Here is a 22,771-nt window from a genome sequence, read left to right as displayed (position 1 = left end):
AGTGACTTTGGAACTAGATTTAGTGACTTTTTGACGCCCTTAGGGAGTAAAAGAATCATCTAGCAACTAGCGAGAGAGATAATGGAATGGATATGAACCCCTGATATATAATAAAGTGTAGAGATAAGTGATATGAACAGATGAGGTGTCACTGTCAAAAAGTCATTGTGACACTGGACACTGGCACATGTAATACACACTGATGGTTCAGCATCACAAAAGATATGTTCAAAAAAATAAGATATATTACATATTATCTTCAAAACAGCTCTACGTGAGGCATTATAAGGCATATAAATCCATGTTAAAAAATAAATAATAATAAAAAAAATCCCCATCACTACACAATTTTGGACTTTGTCAATGTTCAATAATGCAGTTTAATTACAAAACAACATAAAAAATAAATAAATACATAGAAATCCCACACTGTCTAAATGTTTGACAAGTTAAATTAGTGATAGCTAAATGATTAATATTTAAATACGAATTGTTAAATCAAGTATTTAAAAAAAAAACAGTTCTTCTCCTTTAAAGAACTGCCGTAGCTCTTACACATTTAAATTTCACGTCTTACGTATACATAACATCATCACTTGTTTGAGCAAATTTTAGCGACATTTCAGCAAGCCTTTGGCAACTTCTCATGAGAAATAGTTGACAACACTGGATGAGAATGTTTTCTTGCATTCAAAACTCAGCTTGATGGAGCACAAATCCAAACACAGGGATCTCAAGATGTGAAGTTTCAAACAACATATAACTTGATACAGCAATCTAAAAACGGTATGTTTATGATGCAACGCAACCAGAGCGAGACACTCCAAAAGCATCCCTCTGACGCAGTTGTATACATTAGAAAAGTCTTATTTATAATTATAATTATTTTATCGTTATATATGGAATTATTGTTATTTGAGGGGCTTTCTCAACAAATATGTGTATATGCGATTAATTGCAATTAATTAGATGAATTAATCAGCACACAATTCTATACATTTTAATAAATTGACAGACATCATTTTAATGTTTTTTAATTGGACCCTTCCACTTCCATTATAAGTGTCTTATTGTAACCATAATATTTTCTTTATATATATATATACTGTATATATATATAAACAAGGACGAGTGGATATACAACTTTGTGGTAATCAACATTATGCCACAAATGCTGTCAATTTAGCTTTACATGTTTTGAACCTGGAATATTCCTTAAAACTTCCTATTGCCTTAAGAAAGTGCACCCTCCTTTTGCTTTCCGTGTCAGTTTTTGCCGTTTTGAAAACCATTCTTGATTAGTGTATAGTACAATGGCATTAGAGATCTCCCTTAAAGAAAACTCAGCTTATCTAATCAGAATGTGGCATTAGAATAATCACTTTTGTAAGGCATGTTATATGTCATTATCATCCATGGCGTGTTCACATCATGGTTCTGAGATGCCTGCTAACCTCTATTTCCACTGTACTCGTTTCAGGAAGATGAAGCGAAAATATGCATTTGTGTCACTCCAGGCATGCGCGTCTGTCTGTTTGTGTATGTTTGGGTTATTGTTTTCACAAGGCCAGGCCTATCTTTGTTTAAGTGGTCCTTGTGAAAAAAAACACTACCACTTAGCATCGTTGTAGACTAATAAAGGGTAATAGTTCACTGTCAACACAAAGACTACAAACAGGGATCTGATGGTTGAAAATGGTTCTTTTGCTTGAAAAGTTAATGTTGTGTTTTTGTAGTACAAGTTCATGGGCTGAAATGATTCACGACTTCCGTATTGGGACATATTTCTGAGTGAATCAGGATGGGATGGCACTAGACTTTATCAGGAACTGATTGGATCGTGAAAAGTGGTCTATATATGACATGTTGTTAACGGGTTGGTCTTGGTGACATCAGAAGAAAAGCAAAGTTGTTTTAGAGGCAAAACAAGTTATATTTTGATGAAAGATTATGACGATTTTTTAGTTTTTTTGTGAACAGCTGAATTTTGGAAGTAAAAAGCATGAATTTTGATTGCATGCCAACTATAATAATTTACAAAGGAATGATACATTTCATTACGTTCATTATGGTTTCTATATACTATTTGTTATGCGGCGATAGACTCAGATCACTCATTGCCACGGCCGTCTAATCAAAATGTATGAGCTAAAATAATACACACCAAGTATGAGTGACATCTTCATTCTTCAATGAATCATGTGTATGCTATGTAAAATTCTCCCAATCCAGATGGTTTTCAAATATCTAACCCATGTCTTTCAACACAGGCACAGAATAGACACATATACCTGTGCACATGCACACAATCTGTCTCCAGGCGTTTATTTGTCTTAATGTTTTCTCTGCTCCACTGTAAATCACACCAGTGTTAGGGCCTGAAATATTAAGTGAGTTGCGGTCTCTTGACTGCATAATTGGAGATTAAACACCGGGGCCAATATAAATAATGCACAAAGTCTTACATATTTGTGTAAAGGAGACTGCTTCTCATCGCCGAGACCTCATTGGTATGGAGAAGAGATGCAGCTCAAGTCGAATGGATTGGAACAGACCGAGAATAAAAAGTGGAAAAAACAGACTGGAGTCTACCAATAGACCTCCATTTCTTTTGCCACAGTGTCATTTCGCAAGCCACAAAAAGAGATTACAGCTGCATGCCTGTGTGTGTGTGTCCAGTCTGTTCCCAAATGAGATTATGTGTGTGTGTGAGGCAGGAGAGGGAAGGTTCAATGGCCATCCATCAAGTTGCGGGGGAGCAGTGTGGCATTGCATCTCAGGAGCAAGAGCAAGGCCAAGGTACTGTGTGTGTGTGTTTGTGCGTTCGTGTGCGAGAGAGAGAAAATGCGCTGCAACAGGGTCCTCTACGGTTCAGCCATTCCATCACAGGAACACTGTCACTTAGCTACATGCCAGAAAAGGCGTCTGGGTGTGTATGTGCATGTGTGTGTGCTTGATTGTCGACAGATCTCTGAAAATAAGAAAACATCATAAGACATCAGAAATAGACAAAGAATAGCTTGACAGTGAATATCAAAGAAAGTTCCTATGTCTTTGTGGTTTTAAGTTGTATGTAGAGGTTTTCTTTTAAATGTTAATGTTTTGCTTGAGCATACATTCCCATCACAAAACATCATCCACATCTTTCACAAAAAGTAAAAATATTCATTATCTCATGCCACCTCACCCGGCTAGCCAGGAAGCATTATATCGATGAGAGGCCACCAAAGAGAGACGAGGCTATTAGTGCTGGCCAATAAATCTTGTCAGTGCACAGAATGCAGGGTGGCCTTTGAAAAATGAAGGTCACGCTCAGGAGTTTATGAGAGGCTGTTATAAAATCAGTTGAATTATGTAGTCCCCTGGGCCTTTTCAGTCATGTTAATCTCAGACACAGTGATCCGGTGTCCTCCCTCGCTTGCCGTAGTGTGGAAGAAGACGGGTGATTAGGTGAATTATATTGAGATTTAGGGTGGGTTATGCTATAAAAGTGCGCATGGAAGTGCGCTTGTTCACTGTGTGAATAATGATTGGGGTGTCAAAGTGTGTGTGTGCGTTTATATCACATTTTTAGTATGGGGAATATTCCAATCCACAAATTGGTATTCAACCTATTAAAATGAATGTGTTTATATATATATATATATATATATATATATATATATATATATATATTGTATAATTAAATTAAAATGAGGCAGTGGCACAAGAACAAGTTTTAAAATGGGAGTGGGAAGCCTTTGACATAGTGAAGATTCATTTTCAGATCAGCTTTACATTTGATGAAATATATTTATGTGACATTTTCATGTCTTTCCAAGTATTGCAAACGCATAAATCCTAACTGTGTTATTGATCAGTATTTGATGTATTGATCTGTAGTTCTGGTCTGTAGTTGAGCATTTGCTAATCTCTGAAACATCAAAACTAGTGTCATCGGTTTAATAGCAAATTATTGTCAAAAGCACATTGAATGACATTAATGTACTATATATATATATATATATATATATATATATATATATATATATATATATATATGGTCATGCAAAAATGAAAATTCTGTAATGATTTATTCACCCTCATGTATTTCTTCTTTGAACACAAAAGGAGATGTTAGTCAGAATGACAGTCTAACATACAGCCGAACATCTCTTTGTGTTCCACTGAAGAAAGAAAGTCATACGGGTTCAGAACAATATGTGAATGTTTTCAATTGCTTGTTCATCAAGTTAAAAAAATCTATTCATCACCACATTTTGATTTATGATTTTCAGGCCTGTAAATGTCATGAAAATGTATACAATTAAAAAAAATACATTAAAATCATGGGAATGTCATAGAAACTTCTATAGAGTATTCACACTTTTGTTGGTTTTTCTCTGTCTAAAATAAGTAGCTAGATTTCACTGTTGTGTAGAGTAAAACTTGCTTACACCCCATAGTGATTTCTGATTTGTTAGTGAATTGTTCTTTTAAGTCAAGGAATAGTTCACAAATTGGTCTGATGGATTCATTAGCATATTGGTTTGAATTAATGACTGGAAAGGTCATTGGAAATGTCATGGAATTTAATTGATCAAAAATGTGTGAGATCCCTGTTTTAAATGTTTAAACCCGTTTTTTTTCCCCCTATTTTCACTCAATCCAGGTGCATATATTAACATATTTGATCTATGTACTTCATCTTTCCACATGCAAGAACTTGCTAACTCAAATGTAAAGTTACTTTTAACTGTTTGAAATAAAATCAGTCAATACCTGTAATGTATTTTTAGTCAGAGTGACTATTTGCACTAGGTGTAAATAGCCCCTGTTTCACAGGTCTGCTATTTGCACACCAATAGTCTGGTGGGAACACAGAGATTGAAGACAAACTACACCCTTAGTGTAGTAGCGTGGGGTGTAATGATGGTGTGGATGTGTTTTTTTCTGCCTTTAGTCCATTCTGTTTCCTGTCTCCACTTTTAATATTTCCTTTAATACTACATATAAAAATAACAAAGGTTGATATCCTCACAGTGATTTGGTCACAGTGAATGTCGGGAGTTGAGAGAAAGGATTGTTCTGGGTAAAATTAACCATAGTTTTACTATAGTAATATTGTACGTTGTAAAAACATTGTATGTTTTTTTTTGTTTTTTTTTGCAGGAAGCCATAGTTTTAATGCAATTAATTATGGTATTACTGCAATAATATGGTTTTAATATAGTATCCATGTGTAATTTTGTGGTTACTATGATTTTACTACAAAATACCATGGTGAAACTATGTATACTGTAGTAAAACCATGGTTCATTTTTGTAAGTGAGGATTAGGTTTAGAGGTAGGGGTTGGTCATTGGGACTGCAATGATGCCCTATACTGTATATTAGTATTTAATTAGGGGTTTAAATAGTATCTACCACTAATAGCATCGTACACTATTCGCACTTAGTGCAAAAAGATGTTTTTGGTTGCTATTACCCTTTGTGTAAATAGCCTCTGCATTCTTAATACAAGCCAACTGGTATATATAATAGTGTCAGCCAACTAAGTTCACTTGATGCAGTCAAAACCAGTGCCCCTGAATGAGAGACATAGAATCACGAGAGAGCCAAGCAAACTTCTCTCTAATAAAGTATTTTATGGGCAGAAAACAATTCCTCTGCAAGTATTGGGTCTTTGGCCATTTAATTTTCACCAGCTAGAAGATTTATAGAGTCTACCTGAGCTCTCTACAGAGATACAATCCTGAATTAAAACCTGGGTGGACTGCAATGAAAAAGTGAGAGAAAGAGAGATGGTTCTATCTCTCCCTTCATCCCATCTTGTCCTCTTCCCACTCCCTCCTTTCTTCTCAAACAAGCCCCTGCAATCACCAGATTGTAAATGTCCAATCATTTGACCCCTGTGATCTTAAATTCCCACATCGTCTCAACACCAGCAGCCACGCCAATATAAAAACAGGTCCAGAGTGCCAACATCTTGAGCTCCCCTCATTTTTTACATTTGGGTGGGGAAATGATCAAGGTTTCCTCTGTGACTCGTCTACAATCCATTTACTCCAGAAGTGGGGGTCACAGCAACACTTGGACACTACAACCCATTGTAAATTACAGGCCAGGCCTTGGATTATGGGAACATCCATAAAAGAAAGGGGAAAGAAAAGACCTCTGCCTCACAAAATGTCATCCCTCAGCTCAAGTTGGTCGTCGGACTATTAGCCAGCTGCTAAATTAAATCCATCATGGACAACAAAAACAAAATCCATCAGAGGAACACAGTAACATTACAAAAAAATATTATGCCATATTGGCACAAGAAAGGAAGATTAGTTAAGTCCCAAAGTAACATTCTTTTCTTCTTGAGCAATTCATTTTTAATCAGCAGTTATTAAAATTCCTTTTAGATGTATTACAGTGCTATATAAAAGAAATTAGTGCTATTAAAGAAAGTTACATAATTTCTATTGTGTAATGATGGCTAGACTCAGCCTCTGCGGTTCACCATACATCTCCAACTACTCGCTGTAGTCTATAATAGATTACATTGTAATCGGCTATTCTCAAAAACCTCCCGCTAGTATTAAACATAGTCCTTCTACGCTAGTATGGTGAACACATACAAAGAATCTAAGCAGTTTTAAGAGGACTCGAGGCAGATGCTATTTTCATGTGTTAGAGGAGAGATTATGAACCCATGCTGCTACACAAGAGGAACCCCCTTATACCTTAAGCATGTACCTAAAGGATTTACATTTGGCCGCCTTATTCTTCTCCAAAATTATTTTGAGTAGACTCTCTCTTTCCTCTCTATCTTCACTGTTGAATTGAGGACATTAGCATGAGCGACCTTGTGATTTATATATTTATTTATTTTTAAAAAGCACTACACATTATTTTCACTTGCAAGATTGGTTTTGGTGGGAACCTCTTTCTATTGGCTAATGTATGTATGCTAATCTAGAATTTATGGGCAGTAACCAGATTCATGGTACTATAGTAACGGCCTTTCCCCACCCTCCATAAGGCCACCCATAGCGTTTCATTGAGAGAGCCTTGACTTTTCCTGTATGTTCTTAAAGGAGACCTGAAAACTATTCTTTAAAGTTCTATTTGTAAAATGTAGCAAATAAAAAAGATCTAATAATTTATCAAAAACACTTCCCACATAGCCTGTGAAAGATAAATAAGTTATTGGTGAAAAAATTCAAGCAGCCAACATGTTGATAGGTACTGAAAGATTTCTGCACAAACTTGTTTTGTTACACTGAAAAAAACAAAACATGAATTTGGGCGTTGATATATCTTAAGTTAGGAAATGTTGTTATTTTGATCAATTTTAGCTTTGTTTTTCATTTAACTCAATAATAATGCATTGTTTTTAAGTTGGAAGTCAGTTAGAAGAAATTGAGTTGTTTTAGTTGCGTTGTGTTTGGGGGAATGGCCATTGGCTCTTGCACCTAATTATTTAATTATGCTGGCCATGTCAAGGTATGTGGGCTTATGTGATTGATAAGTATTTAATTAATAAGGGTTGTAGTTTAGTGTTAACCATGTTTTTTGTTTATTAAACTATGCCGTTTTTCTTGAAGTCCCCATCATAGAGATTAGTATTCCTTCTAACTAATAACACTGTACCTAAAAAGTTAGGTGAATAGATTTAGTAATATTGCTTCAATAATATCTGTGAAAATAGACATTGAAGTACATTTTTTGTTATACTACAGCTTTTTGTATCCTTGTGTGTGTTTTATTTGTATTATTATTTAGTAGAATGAACATGATTAGATTTGGTTGGATTTTCTTGCTTTTTGAAAGGTAGGTGATAAAAACATCTAGTAGGAAACTTTGTACCATTGCATTGTTAGAAAGATGTGTCTGGTTTGATCACAACCTTTCCCTCAACAGTGGTGGCCAATGTCACGTACGGGTTAGGTTCACAAAGGACTGGTTGGCTTATGTTTGTGACAAATCTTTTCAGTGTCCCACACAGTGTGTTGTCCATTTAGGAGGGCCTCTTCAGAGTGCTTTTCAGGACCACTGGTAGTTTGTGTCTTTTGCTTTGGAGATCACTCACTTCAGAGGATTCAATTAGCCGTGAGAGAAGGGCACGCTAGCTTTTACAAAGCCGCCACATAACTCAACAAAACACATGCAGACCTGGCTAGCTTTGTAGCTCTTGGCACACGAGACCAACATTGCTAGCCAGCATTGTTTTTCTTTCTTTTACTTTGTTATTATCAGAGAGAGACAGAGCAAGCGAGAACTGAAAGAACGTTTCAAGGGCTATACATCTCTTCGATGTCCTGGAAATGCTTAAAATGTGGCGTTTAACAAGCCCATGAAGTATTTTAGGTTTGGACACACTCTACCCAGTACTGGACAAACACACATCTGTGAGGATGCAAGGTTGTGATATGGTGGATATATGACTTTATTCCCCACCGTGACAATGGTTAATAGTAAAAAATGATATCTGTGGGTTCAAAGGCACTTCTGTACCAAAGCATGTAATGCAACTAAAATTCTAATAGTTGAAGCTTTGATGCTGGAAACAGTAAATAAACATTTCCTGAGTTCAGGTAAACCATGTATGAAACAGGTTGTTATGTTGGAGATGGCCATTAGTGTTGGGTAGATTAGTATTAAAATGTAATCTGGTACTGATTTCAAATTACACAATATTTTAGATTACATCTTTAAGGTAATATAACCTGATCACCCTTTGATTACTTATTGCATGTTTTGATGGAATTCAATTTTAAGTTTTACAAAAATGTGATGTAATCTGATTACAAGTATTTGATTTTGTTGTATAATTATATCATCCAGATTACATGTAGTCCATTACCAGTGTTCAGTGTTCCATGTTACAAAGTTATTAATTACTGTAATCAAATTACATTACATTTAAGTCAACAAAGTATTGGATTGCATTACATTTGATTTTTTTGTAATCAGATTACAATTACTTTAAGTTAAACTGATTACTTTTAATTGCATTATTTGCACTAAAGTAATATGTGTAATACATATTCAATATATACAATATTAATTAATATGTAGATCTGTTAGTGTTTCTGTAACAGCTGAAGAATATGAATGAATGAGGAAATATAGACATTTTGAATTTGAGTGGAAATCCAAAACGTTTCTAGTAAAAGTGATTTAGAAAGTAATTTAAAAGTAAATAGTTAGTAATGTGATTACTTTTCAGATGAAGTAATCAGTAAATTAATCTGACTATATTTTAAAAATTGTAAATAAAAAGTAGCAGATTACTTATTTTGAGTAATTTACACAATACTGTCCATTACAGTGTACAAACCAACACTTATGGTCAAATGCTTTAAGTATTAGTTCAGGCATATGTAGTAATATACACAATGATTCATGTATGTGTGTGTTTGTTGAGGTGATTGGGTGGGGTACTGTTAGGTAAATATTTAACTATACTGTATGTACAATATAGATGTCCATGTGTATATTTCTAGATTGATTGTGAATATGATTGTGGACAGTAAATATGAAAACATTCGATATCTCTAATTGCCCCCATATGTATAAGCACACACACATACACACACACTGTGTGCCTGTAAACATTTAGACTTTTTGGTAAAAATCTGTCGATGCAACTGTTGAACACAAACACCCTCCATATGCTTCCATAGAGCGTGCATTGTTAAAAATTCCCTTGTTTCTCTCTCCACTCTGTCAAAAAGTTTGAAAGTGCTTGAGTTTGGTTATTAGATACAGCCTGAGCCAGAGGGAGATGACTGGGAAGAGAATGAGTCTAAATAAAAGCACTTTGGGTTTGGGTTGATGGGGAGCAAACTGTCCAGAAGACTGTAGGGCTTTTCTCACTGTCTGGATTTAAACTACTGCTGCTCATGCAAATGGAAGAAGAGAGCAAGAGAGAGAATAGAGTAGGGCTGGTCAAAATAATAGATTTTTAGGTTAATTAGTTTTTTATTTGGCCGATTCGATATCGATTCTGAAAAGAAATGGATCGATCTTTGTGTACGGGGTCTGAATAACATGAATCCTGCAGCCCAGGGGTCCACAATCAAACAATCCACAATCAAAGTCCTGATATTAATCCAGGAGTTGGCTCAGCATACATTCGCATGCAGGTAAATGTCAAGGTGTGTAATTGAGTGTGTGTTTTTTGGGAAGATTGCATCATACATTGACGCAGACCACGTTATTCACCACATTCTCATGTCAACAGCAATAGCAACTTTCACAACAATAAAGCTGGCAGCAACATTGCAACGACCATGAATCTCTGTGAGCATGTTTGTGTCTCTGTGTCTGTCTTAGGCAGATGTACTAAAAGAACTGACAGATTTGAAAAATAGGCAAACAGGAGCTGCTGGGAGCTTCCTCGGGGCCTCTGCGTTTTCAGTCTGGGTGTGAATATAAGAGGAAGGAGTGTGGAAAGGAAAAAAGAAAAGTAGGAAAAATGTTCAAACTGTTAGATCTCAATATTCCTCACTCTCTATCCACATGCCTTTCTCTCTTTCCCACTTTGACACACTCTCAATCCTTATTTCTCTCTTTCTCTCTCTCTCTCTGGGCTTGTTGGAAATTTTGCCCAACTTTAGTCCAATGCTGCTTTAAAAAAGGATGTCAATATACAGTAGGTAATAGACATATTCCAAATGAAATTCAGCTCAGCAACATGAATACTTAAAATTACAACTGTGAGCTGTGGCGCTGCAGTTAGTGCGTGCTCTCCTAACACACTGAGTCGTGGTGTGTATGCTGGTGATGCAGGTTTGAGTCTAGCCTGCAACAACATTTCCTGATCCTAACCCCACCTCTTTCTCTCCCTAACATTTTGTGTCATTCTTCACTAGCTGTCTAACAATGCAAAAAAGCCCTCCTCTAAAACTTTTTAACAGAATGATCCCTAAATGAAACATGTTCTATGTCTGTGTACTGTTTATGTTTCATTCTCAGCTGTGGCAGTTCTAGACCATTTTTACTGGGGATACAAATGTGGGGCGAGGTGTGCTTATAGGGGGGAAATTGTATAATAGCATAAATGTCCCCTGTACACATCTAAATCATAATTTGCTGTTTTAATATTTGTGGACATGCAATTTTTTAAAGATAACCAAATATTCACCAAATATGAGTATATTGGAAATATATTAACAAATAGGTTAATGAAAAATGTTTCAATAAGTCAACACACACTAAAATTCTGGTTTTACCCACAAACTTTAAGCCACTGTTGCCATTCTTTAGAAAGACTAATTCAGTCAAATTCTAGGGTAAAATGAATGATAGGCTATAGTCTATAATCAGCCTGTACAGGTCTTGTAAATGGTCACCATTTCCTTAAAGATTAAAAAAAGAAATGAAGCACATTTTTTAATTCACAATTTCATTTGAAAAGGTCCAGTGTAATGTCTCAGTTACTGTTGTAACCTCCATTACTTAATGGAGGGAATGCAACATTGTGTCGATGTAGTGACACTAGTGTTCACCCTTGGGAGCCCCAAACACCTCTGATTTTTGAGAAAAGGCCAATGGGATTTGGCGAGTGGAATTTGCATACCACTCCCCCAGACATAAGGAGCTGGCTTGCAACCACTCATTCAGGTTTTGTCCTGAGGAGCCAAGACAAGATCTCGGCCATTTCAGCGGATAGTTCAATGTTGTGGCAGGAGGGACACAATGTCTCGTTCCCTCCATAAGGGAACGGAGGTTATGACAGTAACCGAGACGTTCCCCTTATGTCACTCACTCAACGTTGTGTCAATGACACTAGGGGTCCCTCTACAAAATGCCATAACTAACTGAACTGTGTTACGTGGACTTGCGGTGTGAGATGGGCAAACCTCTACGTGCCTCGTAGCCAGTGCACCCGGCCGTCATGTAACCTCCCCCAACACTATTACAGGTGTCAAATGGCCCCGGAACCTTGGGGACAAGTCACTCTCCAAAATTAGGGACCAGCTGACCCAGCCGCAGCCTCTTCTCTTTTTTTCTCGCCAAAAGGAATGAAATCGTTCAGCTGGGGGCCATATAGGGTCCACTGCTCTGCAGATGTCTGCTAAAGAGGCGCCATTTAATCAAAGACAGTGAACTCGCTGAACTCAGTGGGATGTAAAATAAGAATACTATTCTTGCCATACTACCACTCCAATTTTATTTACTTAAATTTACCCATCTTTTAAATACAATAGTAGTAGAAAGTGCCTCATTTTAAAGCTTAAAAATGACCCAAATGTATCATAAAAGTAGTCTATGTGATCTGTGCATCAAATTGCACATTCATGAGTGCATTCAAATGTTTTTATTGCTAAACTATTGCATTACTCTATTGAAAAGTCGGGCTGTGATATTCATTGAAACATCTCCCCTTGAGTTCTGCATAAGAAGGAAAGACATAAGGTTTTGGGACGACATGAGAGTCAATTGTGACAATAATCATTTTTGAGTGAACCATTCCTTCAACAAAATGTCTAAACTTGTTATGTAAGTCGATTATAATCAAAATGAATCACATAATTCTTCATAGTTAATTGCGATTAATCGCTGATTTTAAAAGTGCTAAAATTTGCTGAAAAATAATTATTTTCTTGTCAAAATGCATTTATTTCCTTTTTAGGAAACAAAGCAAAACAATATATAAAATATAATGATTAATTGAATCCAAAAAAGCCTTCCACCTTATAAAGATAGAAATGCACTAAAATAGCACCAATTCAAGTAGCATTAAACGATTCACAAAGTCTAAGTGGGATGTTGACTAATTGAAATAACTAGTCAATTTATGTGGTAATTAAATTGTGCCTTATAGAGGCTGAAAAGTACTTACTTTCTGTCACAATCCCACCTGGGCTTGTTTTGTATATACAAATAGCTTTAAGAGGTCCTTTCTCATCACTGTTGTGTGTGTGTTGTGGTGTGTCCATCAGTGTAATTACCCTGGGCGGACACTTCGCAAAGGTTTTATGCTTTATTAACGGTGAATGTATTCTCAATCATGATTAAGAAAAAAGAATGTGTTCAACTTTTTTTAATTAATCGCATGCGTTAGCATGTTAAATTTGACAGCTGTACTTTTAGCATATCAAAAACATGGATGTGGGGTAAAATTTTTGTAAAGAGTGGATAAGAGGCATTTTTCCAGCCATGCATTTTTAATGTTGACTTGGCTCTTACTTAATTAAAACTCATGCATCAGAATATACTTCAGAGCTGTATTAGTGGGACTTTTCATAATGTATAACCCCCTGTGAAGTGCCTCAGAGATGTTTTAATAGCAGCAAGGTTTTGAGCAGAGCGTTCTTTGAAAGCAAATGAGATAACTAGCTGAGAAAGGCCTTATGGGCGTACATAAGCATCCCTTGGACCTTAAGATTAAGAGATTGGAAGTGTGTGTTTGTAGGGAGGGGGGCGTCTGATCATGCTAAATGTGACTTCTGAAACTGAAAGGGAATGATGACCCTGTGAGAATGTATAAAAGACTACTAAGCGTGCATCTAAAAGAAACATGCATACTGATGAGACAAACCCACACACAGATACAGGCATGCTTCCATATTGGCATGCATTCATACAGCATTTACAGTGTGTGTGTATGTATATATATACACACACACATGCTCATCTTCCAATTAATTAGTAGCAGGTGAGAAATGAGTAAGCTGCTTCTATCCTGAGCTTGATACCTCCCAGTGGACTTGCCATCGGGTCTATATCTGTCTGCTAGGTCGCTGGTTCGGCCCAGCTAGAATGAACAAAGCCCCCGAGAGCCCTGCGAAAACTGGCCTCCAGATGGATATATGTACATTTCCATTTAGGCCCAGCCCAATTCCCCTCTCCTCCTCTCTCAATCTCTCAAATAAAAAAGTCTGACGAGAGTAAGGTACATGACAGTGACATTTGCTCATAATCCCTGGCGTATTTGCGTTCTTGTGTTTCCACCCTGCCCTCTTTATAGCCCACTTTTCATTTTTAACTTCCTTCTCAAATGGCACCTTTTCAAGTTTTCTTCCTTCCCTTTCTTTCTTTCTTTCTTTCATCGCATTATATTTCTTAATTATTCTCTTGTTTAAATCCAATTGGAATTGAGAAGCTATATGCACTATGTACGCAATGTATACAGATGCATAGGGCTGATATATTTCCTACCCGATCAGAGAACACTTTTCCCCAATGGTTGTCCCTTGTGTGTTCAATCCCACATTAATGCATCAGCATATATAGGATGTCCTCATAAATATACTAGTATAGTATGCGTGTGTGGTTTAAAATTTGACAGCCTATCGATTGCTTTAGCAGTAGGGATGTTCTTTAGCTTGAATATATCCATATATTTCATATCAAGAATAGAGAATGTGTGTGTTGGCTGTCTTAGTGTAAATATTTAGATTAAATTGAGTAAATGTATGACTAATTGATGTCAAGCTACAGCTGATCTGGTATAATAAACATGTCATGAGAGTACATATGTGAGTGTGAGCATAAATATACAATGTATGTGTGTGTTTATGTGAGTTTCCACACACTCCTCATTCATTTCCTCCTTGTGTTATCCACCCAGCTCTGTAAACGAGGCGTCCCAGGAGTGGCTGTCTGCTTTTACGGGTCCTCGTAATCGCCTGTGGCTTAAGGAATCCAGTTAATTGCAGGCACCTGCCTGAACAGCCCCTCTTCATCAGGATGCTCCTAATGACCACGGAGATCAATTTAATAAACACCAGCCATAATATTTGACACATTTAAAAACGAACTGATGTGTGGATCTTGAAGGATCGTTTACATAAAACACCTGGCAGTCTCAATCATCCATCTCCACCCACATTTCCAGAATGACAGATCCGTGTTTGCTTAGGAATTTGGACAGACATGTTTCAAAATCCCAAGAGATAATTTATACAGGTATTTGTTGATAGAGAAGATCAAACAATAATAAAGCACATGTTCCAAAAGTAATACAGCAGTTGTTATTTTTGGTGTCTGTGTGTTGTGAGATAACGCCAGATGTGTCAGTCTGTTTGATGCAGATGTGTGAACTGACTGTAAGCGCCCACCCACTCGTTGCAACTGTGTGCTTAGCATCTCTCTTATTTTCTCTTTACATAAGCTGCTTGTCAGATTCATCAGGAAGAAAGCAAGCGTGCATCTGTTCTTTCTTTCCCAGATATAGAACACTTGTTAAGCAAAATCCCAGTCGTGCCAAACCAGGGCCCGTTTGAGCTAGACGTATGAACTCTTGCTATATGTGACCCAAACAAATCACTGTAAAAGGAGAGCAGAGAAGGAATGAGGGATGTGGTGCACTCAGGCAGAAATGGAGAGACAGAAGGAGCGATAAAAGTCTGCAGGCCCAGGGAGCAGCCGTGTATTTTGGATAACTGCACATCTCTTGGGTGCAGAAGTCATTTTTTGTATACTTTTCTTTTTCACAAAAGTACCCCACCCACCTTCTGCAGGTGGGCACAATCAATGCTTGATGAAAAGAGGCCCTGTTGATATTCATCTACTCTTAAAGGAGGAGTGCAATAAAAGCCTTAGTGGACAAAATATCAATTTAGGGTAAAACTGTGATGTTTGTTCTGGGACATTTAATAGGGTAAATTATTATTTGTGTAGTCTATGTAAGATTATAAATTGCTCTGGGCTGTTTTATGTGCATTACATCAAAAAAAAGCTTGCATTTTTCTTGACACATCAGCATGAGGTAGGTAGGATGTTCATGTTTGAAGTGTAGAATATGAGAAAATGATCTTATGTTTTTTAAACGAGAATCAAATAAATTCCATATGGAAGAATGGGGTTGTTTTCCTTTCTCATTGACTTGGTTAACCTCTACGTGAAATATCTGTTTGAATCATAGACGTTGGTGTGTTGTGTAACCACATTCATTTGAGTATTATTTGTGTGCGGGTCTTAATTCTTTGCATTTTGTGATCCTATGTGACTAGAAAAAGGTCAAAGGGCCTCCAACAGAACAATGTGCAAATTTATACAAAACAATTAAAAACATTTGAATAACATTTAAAAAAAAAGTAATACATAATACAAAAATGCTTCCGCCTGCAGCAGAAATCTCAGCACCAATTCTCATTAAAGCTCTCATGAGAGAGAGCGCGCGAGAGAGAGAGAGAGGGAGAGCTCTCATGCTGACATCCCAGCATTGTTGAGCATGAAGAATACATGTTTACAAAACTACTCCAAAAAAATAAGTCTTCTCTTGTCATTCATCCTGTAATTGCTTTCTTAGCAATTACTAATTGGCAACTTCAACCGGAGTCTTGTTTGACGACAAACAAACACACATAATATGATGATTAAACAGCGATTCTAATGAATGTGTTTCAAAATAAAGATAAAACAATCATTTGCATTAATCCTCTAGGGGATTTTTCAGAAGCCATGGAATCTGAATCAGGGCTCTTCAGTGATGTTGTGGGTAAAGTTGAAAGGGAAGCTATTTTTTAACAAAAATTTGACTTTTAACAAACTTGATGACATCACCATATATTTAAACCTTGAAAGAGTGTAGCAAACTACTTCAATACTTCAATGTAGTTCAAAGAAAGGGGTTAAAGGTTGTTTAAATATTTGTGTGTCGGAGAAATGCATGCTGTAAGTCTAAATAAAATCGTTACGTAGGAAGACCTCGATACAAGAATACTTCAACAAACCTGTGACCATGAAAACAAGTTACAACAGCCCTGCACTCAAGATGATCATATCTCAACAAAAGCTTGAAACTTTTGAAGTCTTTTATTTATTAATATTCTATATATTGCTTACAGCAAAATATAACCTTCCATGTAAGACCAACAATAGTGGAAAAGTACAGCCATACAAATAACTTAGATCTTGATTGTCTGGTTGAAGAGGAAGTCACATCTGCTGTTATGGCACAACTGCACTCAGTGTGGGAAAGACACGTTTCTTTGTTTCTTTAATTCACTCAACAACTAGTCCCATGGGCTTCATTAGAATAATTTATCATTAGAAGACTTGAGCTGAAGCCAGCACATCAATATGTGGCATTATGTGTCCAAACCATATTCACCTTGAAAACTTTGCATCATTTCTTCTGTGATTTCTTTCACAAATGAAAATGGCACTGAGTAGATGTTGATGAAGGAATTGTCTGTAGTTGAATCTTGAATGTATTTAATGTGAATGTGATACTTATAGCTTTATTTTGGAGCACAATGCAAAATGCCAGTACAATAATACAATAAAACAATATTTCGCTCTCTCTAAATGCACGGTGCCCCTTTAATAACCATGTTAAAGGGATAGTTCACCCAAAATTGTAAATTTTCTCATAATTTACCCATCTCAGATGTGTTTGACGTTCTTTCTTCTGCTGAACACAGTTGAAGATTTTTAGAAGAATATTTCAGATCTCTTGGTCCATAGTCTGTTACAAGTGAATCGTGGTCAGACCTCTGAAGCTTGAAAAATCACATAAAGGCAGCATAAAAGTAATACATAGAACTCCAGTTGTTAAATCCATGTCTTTAAAAGTACTATGATAGGTGTGGGTGAGAAAGTCATTTCTAATATAAATCTCGACTTTCACTTCCACTTTATAGTGAAAGTGAAAGTGGAGATTTAAAGTAAAAAAGGATTTAAATGTTGATCTTTTTTTCACCCTAAGCAATTGGATCGCATCATAAGACATATACTGTATTAAACCACTGGAGTCATGTGGATTACTTTTATGCTGCCTTTATGTGGTTTGTCAAGCTTAAAGGTTTGGCTACCATTCACTTCCATACAGAGTAGAAATATTCTTCTAAAAATCTTCATTTCAGAGAGCAGCTGTTTTAGGTGAACTATACCTTAAGAAGAAAATATTTACCTTAAGAAATGTTTAACATGTTTGCTGGTTTATAATACGCATCAACTACTGTTGTTTTCTCCTCATAGGAATGGAAGTCAAGTTTTTGTAATATTCTTATGATCCCCCTCAACCGACTATCTGTAATTTCCAATGTTTAGAGTCATTCAAAGTGTATGCTAAGGTTGACACCCCAATGGTTTTGCAACCGGAAACTATAGGAAAACCCAAATGTAACACAGATCTGCCATACCCGTCTTAGCCTGCAGCTTGTACACGGAGCCTGTCCTGATCTCTAATCTAGCCTAAGGATTGAATCTGGTCCTCCATGGTTGTTGAGAAAGGCAAGAACTTGTGAAGAACAGCTGCTCTCAGAGCCTAAGGCTTTCTGTTTTCCTCTCTCTTCCTTTCCCCCTTTCTTTGATCATTGTTCAGTCTGTATGATGTTACCTCGTGTAGACAGGTAACATGCAGGAACACAGAAGCATATGTTGCTGATGAATGAACAACTGAGACACATGCACACATACTGCAACACATGCCATTGACACATGACATTTGGATAATCATTGGAAGGTGTGTTTGCTAATGTTTACAAATAATATCTAATATGGAATACATGTTGGTGTGGCTATCCTTATGAGGACTCTCCATAGACATAATGAATTTTATACTGTATGAAATATAGATTCTATCTGCTAACCTAACCTAAACACAACTCTACAAAAACTTTCTGCATTTTTACATTTTCAATAAAACATATTTATGGGGACACTAGAAATGTCCTCATAAACCACATTTATAGCATAATACCCTTGTAATTACTAGTTTGTAACCTAAAAAAATGTCCTTGTGAACACTTAAACATGCCCACACTCACACACACACTCACACACACACACACACACACACACACACACACACACACACACACACACACACACACACACACACACACACACACACGTTTGTTTTACTATATTGGTGAGGACATTTATTGATGTAATGGGTTTTATATGGAGGGGATGATATCCCTACATCTAACTCTCACATAAACCTGTTAATACAACAGATTTAAAGCAAAACATGATTTGACTGACCACTTTTGTTGTCCTTACTAGTTGGTTTTCATCATGTGACACAATACTTTTAAAGCCATTTGAGTGATACTCAAGAAGCCTGTTAAGAAAATGTCTTGGTCATACTTACCTTACATAAATACATTAATAAATAATTTTTATTTACTGAAATAATGTATTTACTGTATATATTTTACTATTTTATATATATATATATATATATATATATATATATATATATATATATATATATATATATATTTATACACTATACAGTATTTACTGTATATAGATTTAGTACTCCCTTGATAGTGCCTTTAATTTGTGCTGATTTAAATGTTACAAATAATAATACAATTAGATTACGTTATTGATTAACAATAAATGTTATCAGTAACATAGTCCAATTACAGAAATATGAAAGTAATGTAATTATATTACTTTTAATTACCTTTGAATTACAACAAAGTCAAGATAAAATCAATATGATCTCTAAAACTTAAAATGATGCCTTGAATACAAACAGAACATGATTGAGTAATATTATAAGTACTGATGTTGCTGTTATAATACCTAAGGAAAAGAAACATGTACAGTGCACCCTACCAAGCAAATGAGCTGTTAATGTAGAACAAGTCGGTATTATAAAAAATAAATAAATACATAAATAAATCTGTTGAGTTCTCTGTTTGCTACAGAAAAAGAACATTTCTCATAAAGCAAATATAAACAGAACAGATGCACTGAATTACAGTATGTCTTGGTTAATATTAAATCTGACAGGATAGACCTCAGATTCAAAAACACTGCAAAGTGTAATTGTACCATGTATTGCAGTTAGTCTGTATAGCCAATTGCAATTTGCACTATTCATTAACTTCATACTGTATTCAATAGGTGCATCACACGTTATCATCATCATTGTTATTATTGTCATAATTAAATGCTGAGTGTTTTTCCTCTGCTTGCTCATGATCCAAAGTCAAACATCACCAGATAATAGTTTCTGGCTGATTTCTATGTTTGTGTTGGATTTTGAAGGGGAAAAGTTTTGATTTAAAAAAAAAAAAAAATGTTTTAAAGAATAGATCAAAACAGATTACTTATTCCTAATTACTATAAGTGTTGACATTGTTGAAATGTTACATTTGCCAGAATGTCTCCCTCACCCAGACATTTGAACTGCTTTCAACAATAATTTATCAAAATCAGACACATAATTCATTGAACTTTCTTCCCTAAATACTTAAAACGCATTTTCAATTAATTTGGTATTTATGTTTACAATTTTGATTTGTTAATAATGATCAGGGATGCCAAATCATGAGAGGTGAAAAAGGAGAGAAAGTCAGGTTTTCCAGGGGTATTTTTGTATTGTTGTTGTATTCAAAACGTTTTTTTCTTAAATGATGAAGGTTTAAGTACCATTCATCTGGGGGGTGGGTCAGTTTTCCAGCTTCAATATGGAGCGGAACAACATACAGGACGCCCTGGCTTAGTACAGTTCGCATTTGCAGCCATGAAAACCGGGATTTCTATGCCGTACCAGCAATGATGTGCAAATAGTGTCAGTATTGGCAGCTGTACCTGCTCCCGCCAAATGTTGAGGGCCACGTATTTCTTTGAGCACTAAGGTTAACTAATATTAACCAGTTTTAGCTAACCTAGCTAATGTGATTTCTGTGTGGCTCTTATTACCTCCAAATTGTCAGGTCCTTGGATAATAAGAGCATCTTCACAGCTGGAAGGCATACATTCCATTGAACTTTAATGTTGTTTCGCTTTTCTCTTTTAAAGATCGAATAATGTCGAAATTTCCAAGAAAATTGTGCAGAGACAGGTGTTATTTGCACATGCGACAATAGGAGTTGCTCCTGACCATGGACGTGCACAGACATTTTGAGGGGCAGGGGCTCAAGTGGAAAAAAAGGGCACTTCTCATAATTATTTATGAATTTTTTTTAATATGCAAATTAGCACATTTTAATTAGCTAACGCCTAATTTGCATGTCAATGTGGTGATTGTGATGATGTTATTAAACACAAATTTGACTGTATTCACCTGTAGTGTCTCCATTAAGTACAGTACATTTGTCTTTGGCTTTATTTGCTGTAAAGTCGAGGTACTAAGTCTTTTGTTCATCCCCACTCACCTCCACACAAGCCAATAAAAACACAACTGGGATAGGAGCTGGGTGGAGCTGCTGTCTGCCTGTCTGTGTGTCTGATGTGCCGATGTGTGCTGCACTGCTGCGCGGAGACGCAGAGGGAGAGAGAAATCGTTAATTGCGATTAAGAAAAAAATACAGCGTTTTTTTTATTAATCGCATGCATTATATAACTGAGCTAATGTTAATTCTCACAAAAACCTTTTTGCATTTTTATATCGTCATTAAGACATTATTTAGTATGTCCTTATGGGGACTGTTAGCTGGTCCTCACAAAGTAGGTATGACACATACACACTGAAACCACAAACTCCCAACTTCTTTCAAGCAAAAGCACATCCTAAGGCCACGTCCACGCTAATATGTTTTTGTTTGAAGATACATCTTTTTCTCAACATTTTGGCTTTCTGTTTACACTGAGACAGCGTTTTTGACAGCGGAAACTATTTGAAAATGCCGCTTTGCATTTTAGTGTGGACAAGGAAAATAGAGATATATAAAAACAATCATAAATTTGTTCTCATTTGACGTAGTCTTGTGATCAATTCAACCCAAAACAATCAAGATGGTGGCCTATGTTGTAATGCATACTTGCATGCATATGCATAGTTGTACCTGATACCCACTTTGATAGCATTGTTAAAGATAAATGAATAGAATAGAATAGAATCCTTTATTTTGGTCACACATTATACACACAGTTTTTTGCATATATACAGTGAAATGTATTAGTTTTCACATATCCCAGCTAAGCTGGGGTCAGAGTGCAGGGTCAGCCATGATACAGCACCCCTGGAGCAGATAGGGTTAAGGGCCTTGCTCAAGGGCCCAACAGTGGCATCTTGGTGGTGTTGGGGCTTGAACCCCCTTCCGTCTGAACCCTTAGCCTCAACCACTGAGCCACCACTGCCAAAATGGTACTTTATACAACCTTTGCACTGCATTTCTTCAAAGATGACAGGAAGTTTACTTGGAATAGCTATTCGGTTATGGAACATGAGGAAATTGTGTTTTAAACTTTACATGGAACAGTGATTTTTTTCCCCATATGCAGTAAGGGGATTTAAGAGTCTTCATACGTTTTGGTGTGGATGAGAACTTTCTGGAAAATGCTTGAAAACAGCCGTATCAAGATGTATCAAGATTAATGTGGACATAGCCTAAGAAACCTCAAAAGGTTTGGACACAAATTTCCCTCATTGGTCTCACCTCAAGTTCAGATTATTAGCACAGCAAAGAACAGCTTATGTTGCTTTCATATGCAGAAAATGTGGACTACTCAGCAATACATTCCCTATGTTTTCTTCTTTAACAAGAAACTTTTATAACAATACATTATCCAGTTAGACAAGAGGGAGGTGGTTGCTGATAGTCTTTAAAGGGAAAAATCTCACCATGTGGTCTGGAGCTGTGGCCCAGGTTTCTGCTGGTTAAACTTCAAAGGAAGAGCAAAACATTAACACCAGGTTCTCTTACTGTGGGGATTTATGTAAGATAGAAAGAATAACAGAGAAGGGGATTTCTCTGTCCAAATATACATCAAGAAAATCTCTTTGTTCATCTGGAGCTCTTTGCTCAGCTTGTTTGGTGGTTAATTGTCATTTATCAGGGGGTGAGTTGAAGTTCAGGTTTAGCATTAATAGTTGGAATTAAAGACTGTCAGAGACATGCAATTTATGGAACAATTCTTGTACAAAGAGTGAT

At 36.3% G+C, this 22,771-nt stretch overlaps 1 protein-coding gene across 3 annotated transcripts in view; it reads left to right on the top strand.

Moving 5' to 3' along the window:
* The window catches only part of LOC127657659 (protocadherin-7-like), a 154,043-nt gene that overhangs the window by 10,704 nt on the left and 120,568 nt on the right, over nt 1-22,771 (top strand). The window contains exon 2 of one of the 3 annotated variants that reach the window (XM_052146524.1): nt 14,554-15,728. The exons of the other annotated variants lie outside the window; for them this stretch is intronic. Coding sequence (XP_052002484.1) covers nt 14,554-14,607 — 54 coding nt within the window. The 3' untranslated portion in view covers nt 14,608-15,728. Of the gene's footprint in view, nt 1-14,553; nt 15,729-22,771 lie in introns of those variants that run through there. 3 annotated transcript variants of the gene reach the window in all.

The sequence above is a fragment of the Xyrauchen texanus genome, chromosome 2 (genome assembly GCF_025860055.1).
Source record: "Xyrauchen texanus isolate HMW12.3.18 chromosome 2, RBS_HiC_50CHRs, whole genome shotgun sequence".
Classification (NCBI taxonomy): Eukaryota; Metazoa; Chordata; class Actinopteri; order Cypriniformes; family Catostomidae; genus Xyrauchen; species Xyrauchen texanus.
Note: the sequence above shows the minus strand (reverse complement) of the source record. Positions and strands in the feature narration are given on the sequence as shown.